The sequence below is a fragment of the Nansenia antarctica genome (assembly GCF_963989245.1).
Source record: "Nansenia antarctica genome assembly, chromosome: 1".
Classification (NCBI taxonomy): Eukaryota; Metazoa; Chordata; class Actinopteri; order Argentiniformes; family Microstomatidae; genus Nansenia; species Nansenia antarctica.
The window spans coordinates 76,705,218-76,712,919 of NC_137674.1; the positions used below are offsets into that span (position 1 = coordinate 76,705,218).

The 7,702-nt window shown below is 40.8% G+C and overlaps 2 protein-coding genes across 2 annotated transcripts in view; both read left to right on the forward strand.

Moving 5' to 3' along the window:
* mrvi1 (murine retrovirus integration site 1 homolog) overlaps positions 1 to 292 on the forward strand; it is a gene marked incomplete at its 3' end in the record, with an annotated part of 29,568 nt that extends 29,276 nt beyond the window's left edge. The window contains exon 21 of the mRNA XM_080526252.1: positions 256 to 292. Coding sequence (XP_080382378.1) covers positions 256 to 292 — 37 coding nt within the window. The remainder of the gene's footprint in view (positions 1 to 255) is intronic.
* A 2,018-nt stretch (positions 293 to 2,310) lies between these two features.
* Positions 2,311 to 6,405, forward strand: lyve1a (lymphatic vessel endothelial hyaluronic receptor 1a; the record flags this gene model as incomplete). The annotated part of the gene is made up of 6 exons (XM_080532615.1): positions 2,311 to 2,395; positions 3,041 to 3,221; positions 3,661 to 3,800; positions 4,278 to 4,574; positions 4,747 to 4,825; positions 5,688 to 6,405. 6 exons carry the CDS (start codon positions 2,311 to 2,313, stop codon positions 5,890 to 5,892), a joined length of 987 nt encoding a protein of 328 aa, XP_080388741.1. The 3' UTR covers positions 5,893 to 6,405.
* Between the last annotated feature and the right edge of the window lie 1,297 nt (positions 6,406 to 7,702).

A 7,702-nucleotide genomic window follows, 5' to 3' on the forward strand; every position in this document is an offset into this window, starting at 1 on the left:
ATGATTATTGTTTAGGGACCAAGTATATTAGTGTGATGAAATGAAATGAAAAAAAGATGTTGTTTGTATATATTTTCACATTAGAGGATCATGATGCCTCGTACTATTCTGAATGTTATTCTGAAGGACTGAATGTGGCCCTTTGGGCGTATATGAATGATTTGAATCGACTTTTCTAAGACAAATGTCACCATAGACATTAGACAACAAATGTACATTTATCTACCACTCAAATGTTACTGTGTGTTCTCTCAGGTCCAAGAAGATGAAGTCCCTTCGAGAGATGTACTGAGATATTTAAAGACATAGAACCTATGATATGTTTTTACCTATTTTGCATATTTAAACAGAGACTTTAAAAAAGAGAGATATAATGTAGGTAGTAACAGCACAATCAAGTAGTTCCTAAAGTGCAATATGTTGCAGTTGACGGTTCTTGTTTGTGTTGTTGTTGTTGTTGTTGTTGTTGTTGTTGTTGTTTTGGTTTGTGTCTCAGAGCACTGAAAGATTAAATTCATGTACGAGAGCACTTTTAGACAGCATGAGACATTGTTTTATTTCTTTCTTTCTTTTTTTATCTTCTTTGCACATGTGTGCCAGTGTTGTATGGTTTTATGTTGTGTCACCTCACCTTGAAATAAAGGTGCCTCAAAACGTCCTGCATTCATTTTCAGAGTAAATAATAATAATAATAATAATAATAATACATAATATGATATTATCAGGTGCACCTTAGATAAAGCAGACAGATGTATTGGCAGAGAACTCATTCTAACCTGCCAAATAACACCAGTTTCCCCCCTGCCTCTGTGTGAGGGATGAGTGACAGTGTGATTGTATTGTTCAGCACAGTGGCTGTTCTTTTCCGCTCTGCACTTATGAGAATGAAAGATGTTACGATCCTTTCATTGCAGTAGCCTATTTCTCCTAGGAAACCACTTATGTCATCTAATAGAATCCATTAAGATGTAGCTTTCAAAGTGCCTGTGAGTGAAAGCACCTGATTGTCTCTCTATATTTCTGTCTATCATCTCTCTCTCGCTCTCTCTCTATCTCTCTCTCTCTCTCTCTCTCTCTCTCTCTCTCTCTCTCTCTCTCTCTCTCTCTCTCTCGCTCTCTCTCGCTCTCTCCTTCTCTCTCTGTTCATATCTGAAAATCAAAGTCATGTCATTAAATACAATTACCTATCCTTTTTAGATGCCCATTTTAATTCCATTTAAATGTCACCAATTGTTCCCGTATCTAACAAAAAAAACCGAAAGAAATGTTTGCTCACTTTTCATTTTTTTCCCTGCGTCATTTCCTGTTGGCTTGGACTGTTGAAATGTTTTGCTGGAAGTGGGATGTCAAAGTGTGTCACTGCCCGATCAGAGGATGCCAGGGATCATGGGCCCGTTATGACTGAGCCATGGGCACAGTCAGGAAATCATCTGAGCGAGGTGCCAAAGAAGAAGAAGAAGAAAAAAGAAACGCCTACTCAATGTTATCTGTACGAATAACAGCTCAACAGCTTAACACCCTTCAGTCTCTCTTGTTCTTTGGTCACTTCTAGTTCCATTCATGGCTTTTCTATATTCATTTGGCTTTTTATTCGTAGGAGTAGACTCTAATGTGAAGCGGTAGAATACACACATATCAGACGGTTTGACTTTCCCTCCCAAAATGATGTCCACATGATCCTCTCCGAAAATGTGGCCCAATGCTGTAAAGTTCAAATGCTTACAGGACCCCTATCAACTTCCCCATCCTATAATCAAAACATCTAGATAAAAAAACACCACCTCATCATTTTCTGACACAATGTTCCACAATTCCCTCTCACCTTCTATATACCCATGTTATGTTAGCATGTTCATGTTTTTCTCTTTTTCTTGGAACTGATTGGTCGGTTCCTAAACTGCGTGATCCCTCTCGATGTGACCTGTGCAGTGTTCTTCCTGTTTCCTGTTCCAATAGCACCTCTGCCTTGTCACCACCTTGTCTGATTGTTCATTTATGTAACAGGGTACACTCCACACGAACCCATCCTTCTGGACAGCATCACCTCTCTCTCTCTCTCTCTCTCTCTCTCTCTCTCTCTCTCTCTCTCTCTCTCTCTCTCTCTCTCTCTCTCTCTCTCTCTCTCTCTCTCTCTCTCTCTCTCTCTCTCTCTCTCTCTCTCTCTCTCTCTCTCTCTCTCTCTCTCTCTCTCTCTCTCTCTCTCTCTCTCTCTCTCTCTCTCTCTCTCTCTCTCTCATCTAACCCCCTCAGTTTGGCTCACAGACACCCAGTGGAACGCCAGCAGCTCATCCCCCTCTCTGTTTGGTCACTATGATGAGGTTCTGGATCCTCTCTCTGCTGCTGCCTCTCACGTTGGCTATCTCAGGCATGAACATCGATCCTAGTAGGATCAAAGGTAAGGTCCTTTATGATCACTTTCACTCGTCAAGCCTGATGAGCTGGAGTGGAAGTGCCCAAATCTTCTTTTGTTTGATCTTCTTTTTTTAAATCGCTGTTTTCTTTTTTGTGCATTACTGTGCCTGATCTCTTTTGAATATATGACCCCGTTCTAATATATTCTTTGACTAATCAATGATCTACTAGATTTTATATGTTATTTATTTTAACATCTGTTTTTAAGAAGAGCTTTTGACATTTTTAAAAATTAAATATTGCTCTACAATTGAAAAATATTGTATGAAGTAATACACATCTCATGCGCCCAGTTATATAGTTATTATACATATTTATAATTATTATAATTATGATTAGTTATAGATATAGCTATTATATAGTTATATATATAGTTATTATCGTTATGATATAGTTATCATATAGTTATAGATATAGTTATTATATAGTTATAGATATTAATTATCAATGAATGTGCCTCACATCTGCTGCAGGTTATCATTTACAAATAGCACGGTTCTCTTCTAATCAGTTATTCTCATCTAATCTACATAATCCTGGAGTGATTAAATATCAACTGTCTATCATATCAGTCCTCTTCCAAGACTAGCATTTCACAAAAACAACACTGTGACTGTCTTCTCCTCAGTGTTCCCAGACGACCACAAGGTCTCTGGGGTGTTCCAGGTCAGCTACAGAAACCCCCTCAACCAGCTAGTCTACTCCTTCAACGCGTCTGAGGCCAGAGACGTGTGCCTGTCGCTGGGTTATAACATCGCCTCCAAGTCCCAGGTGGATGAGGCCCACCGACAGGGCTTGGAGACCTGCAGGTAAGTCTGCTAAGTGTCTGTGTATCTGCTAAATAGCAAAAACATGTAGGTAAGGTTCGCCCACCATAAAGGCTTTTGACTTAGATTCCTCATTAGTAGAAGAGGAGGCTTATCGTGAGCTTAGAATTATAAGGTTCTTCTCCGTTTAGGGTAGTTCAGAGATATTGAGCGTCAACGTTTTTACATTCCATTATGTTTTGTGAGATGGAACCTTTGTATTTTATTCAACCCAAAAATGGAGATAGAACCTTATAATTCTAACGTCACGATATCTCTTGCCAGACCTTACCAGGTACGATAGTGTATGTCGAAACTGTAGATGGTGATGCGCTCTATATATTTGTCATTTTGTCTGACAGTTTTGATGATTGTATACTGTGGATTAGCCATGGGAAATGAAATGAGCAGTATGTACAACCCACCTCTGCTGTGTGTGTAGGTTTGGGTGGATCGATGAGCACTTTGTAGTGATCCCTCGTGTGGAGGCCAGTCTGACCTGCGGCAAGAACCAGACTGGCGTCATCATATGGAGAGCCTCCGTCACCAAAGCCTTTGACGTCTTCTGCTTTGATGAGTCAGGTAAGATGATGTTTCTTCAATTTTTTCAATGAATGATTCCATTTGTTTTCTCCTAGTTATTGGTGGATGTGCTTGACTTACTGAGTTGTTTGAGCTGGGGTTATGCCTGCCCTGCGACTGACCTGTGCGTAGGAAGTTTCTGGACCTTTTCCAGCAGGTCTGATGATGATCATACTTCATTTCCTTTCGGGGGAAATCAACGATTGTATTATCGTCAAAGGAAAGGGAACATTCGGGGGAACATTGGACACTGACTTCCTGAACAGTCCCTGGGGTGCTGTGACAACGTTTTAGGACTCGGAGTGAAATGAAAATGTTTGGCAAACGGCCTCTGTGTGACATCATTGGACGTCAGCTAAATTCTCAACTAATATCGACTGATATGAATGCAGATAAACTTCTGTGATTGACAATAGCCTAATCCCTGCTACAGTATGAAACATTGTCACCACTCACAGACTCATGTATCTATCATAGATTTGAAGCTACAATTGGAGGATACCACGACTGATACCCCTTTGACCACCCCGGGGCCACACGAGTCACTACATCCTCCTCCAGGAGCGGCCACCTCCACCTCAACCTCTCTCCCCCCTGCTATCACTCATCTCCCCCAGTCCCCACACTCGGCCTCGCCCACCTCTCAGTCTCCTTCCTCCCCTCTTTCTCTCGGTATCTCTCCCTCTACTTCTGTCCATCCCTTTCCTGATAGCTCAGATGAGGGAGAGGCAGAACTCCCCCAGACTAGGAGCAGCGCACAGTCTTCTATTGGAGGTTGGCGTTATTTCACTACAGCACCTCTGCCGCTATTGTACATCATCCAACTGTTTACCTAGACTTTGAATTGTTCATATACCATCTGTCATTATTACTACTAGGAGTGAGTGACCAGAATCCTTTTAAGTGGAGTAATCTCTTTCCTTTCTTGGGTCTTGTTTTTTTTTAGCAGTGCCAAAAGCCTTACTTATTACCTCAACATTTGTTCTTCTTCTGACTGCAATGGCCATGCTGTGGTACTTCAAAATGTGAGTGGTCCTACAACTGCTTTAACCTTTTCTGATCCAACGGACCCACAGGTGGATCCGAAGTGATATAAAGAGCTTACCTCGATCAATTCTCTTCATCGATATCACATTTTTGTCACAACTTTGCATGCTATACGATGCCACCATTTTGTTTCCGAGACGGTAAACACGGCCGAAGTCACTTCCAGTTTTCTCCAACTGGAGAATGTGTCATGTCCGGTTTCAACGCCGAATTTCCATACCATTGGTCGGCCAACCCAAATTTTTTTTTTTTTTTTATAAAATAAAATAAAAATCTGATACATGAGAAAGGTCAAATGGCAAAGATGGTGCCAAAATATCTCCAAATGGCCTAAACATATAGGTGTCCGCCTAAACATACCTGTACTAAAACAGGTACAAAGTTGCATTTGCTCACATTACTAGCATCGACTTTGGCACAAGTACTAATAAGACCCTGGAGTACTGATTCCTAGATGATTTGGGCTTGGTCATCAGGTTTCCAAGGTGATATTCACTGTAAAAGCTGTTGTTTATTTAGGCGGAGACTGAATTTGAGATGTTTTATAATGTTCTAGCTCTATTTACTCTGACACAGTAACATAGATTTTGATTCTACTTCTACAGCCACCCCACAGGTGTTAGCTTTCATTTGATAACAAGATCATTATGAAGGCCCTTGTGATTGTGGAGATAGTCTATATTCACTGTGGGCATGTCATTTCGAGCAGAAAACCAGAAAAATGATTATTATTTGTATCATTTGTATCAGAGTAAGTTGAGGGATGTCATTTTGATATGTTGTGTTGACTACTCAACATGAGAGTCACGTATGAATTCTCCTCCTCTCCTTCATGAAAAGGAACAAGAGCCTTTTCCCCTGTTGGGATGTTGAGCAACAAAAGGAGTACATCGAGACGGAGGAGTGGTCTCACGCCTGTGTGAAGAAGGACATGAGGGAAGCCCAGACGGAGGCAGAGGAGGAGGAGGACATCAGTAAAGAGACAGCCAACGACCTCAGTGCCAACACCAGCTCTGAGACAGACTCAGCCACTGAGGAGCCATGATGCTGTAGCTACACAGAGGACGAATGACACACTGATACTAAGTCATGTGACTGCTGTTACTGATTATTTTATTGTTTGTGCAAAATGTGCAATGCTGGCATCCAAATACTTTTTTACATTTATTTATTGCATGGACATTTTTTTTTTAATGTTTTTGTTTATCATATTGACTTTAAGTTTTGTAGATTCTTAGATTTCCCAAAGCTAGATATGAATTAGAAATTCTAATCCATACAAATAATGCATTTTAAAAAGTGTATTCTGGGTCGTCTCATATTTAAGCCACTAGATGGTGATGTTAGCAAAGCAATGATTACTGCACTGCGGTTCAGTTGAGGATTAGATCGCTTGATTGACTCTTATTGTTAATTGAATTAAGAAATGTACATATTTTCTGCTATGCAGACCATTGACTTGCCTCAGATAAAGATAATCAACATTAGGTTCACTACTAACTGGGTAGTGACTGTTTTGGTATGATTTGTTGTTTGTGTTGATCTCAAAATACTGATAGCACCTCTGGAATTATTTAGTTAACTTGTTATTGAAGGGAAATGTTTTCTCAGTTGCTAGGCAAAAATCATCAATAAAGTAATCAATGTTTAAATCTTTATTCATAGCAAAAGTAACATAATCACAAAGAGAAAGAAAATCGATCATTTTCTTAATTATTAATGAACAGAGACACAAGCATACACACAATGAAAGGACATCACATGTTCGCACATGTAAACTTTCTGCTAGTCTAAACTGTGGAAACACGTTCGTCTCGAACGTCTCAAAGACTCTCGATGTCCCTTCCCTAGGATAGACACACAGCACATCAGAATACAATCTGTCATCATCTGACAAAACATACTTGTCTTTGTGGTTTTAGAAATCAAAACAACACATTCTTCGACATATTGGCATTGTTCAAGCCAGTTTCACACAGTGCATAGCATCATTCATTTATGTACCCACCACAACTGACCTTCACCTCTGTGTCCTTATTGAAACCTGTGACGCTTTCTGAAAACATGCACAATCACAGAGGGAGAGAGAGAGAGAGAAAGAGAGACAGTGGAAACGTACCAGACTTCACAGAGGGAGAGAGAGAGAGAGAGAGAGAGAGAGAGAGAGAGAGAGAGAGAGAGAGAGAGAGAGAGAGAGAGAGAGAGAAAGAAAGAGAGACAGTGGAAACGTACCAGACTTCATTCGTCAGGGGTAAAGCAGTGTTCCAGTCGTAAAGATAAACACCCTGTCAGGAGACGGTCCAGTCGTAGTGTTACAGTGATACAGTGGGTGCTAGACATGAAAACAGAAGGGGCCAGTGTTGACATCCCTGTACATTAGCCTACTCTTAAAACTCAAATATTTTGTCATAGAACTACATCTCCTGATGAACCGCGAGGCTTTCTGACCTTTCTGTCCACAGTGTGTAAGTACCAAGGAAAGAGTTGGGATATAAGACTTGTTGAATTACTTCCGTCTTCCTTCTGTAAGTGCAGCAACACTGACATCGGTGCTGTGGGCCTCTAGTGGTTTAGACTCTCAGACAAACTGCGGGTCCTTCTGCTACCTGCCCTAACACCTTTAAAATGCTATACAACACCTTGACCTGAACAAGAAAACACCCCTACTTGTTTTCACGGTGCATGGAGCCTGACCATAGCCTAGGCTAACCCAGAGACACTCACTTTCATTCGTCGAAATCTGGAAAGAAATGTCTGGATAAATGCTACATCTGTAATTCTCTCCCGTGACTGCAAGATTATGTTTTGGTGGTTATGGAGAGCTTTGCCGCATGCTTTGACGTGGTCCTAGGTGG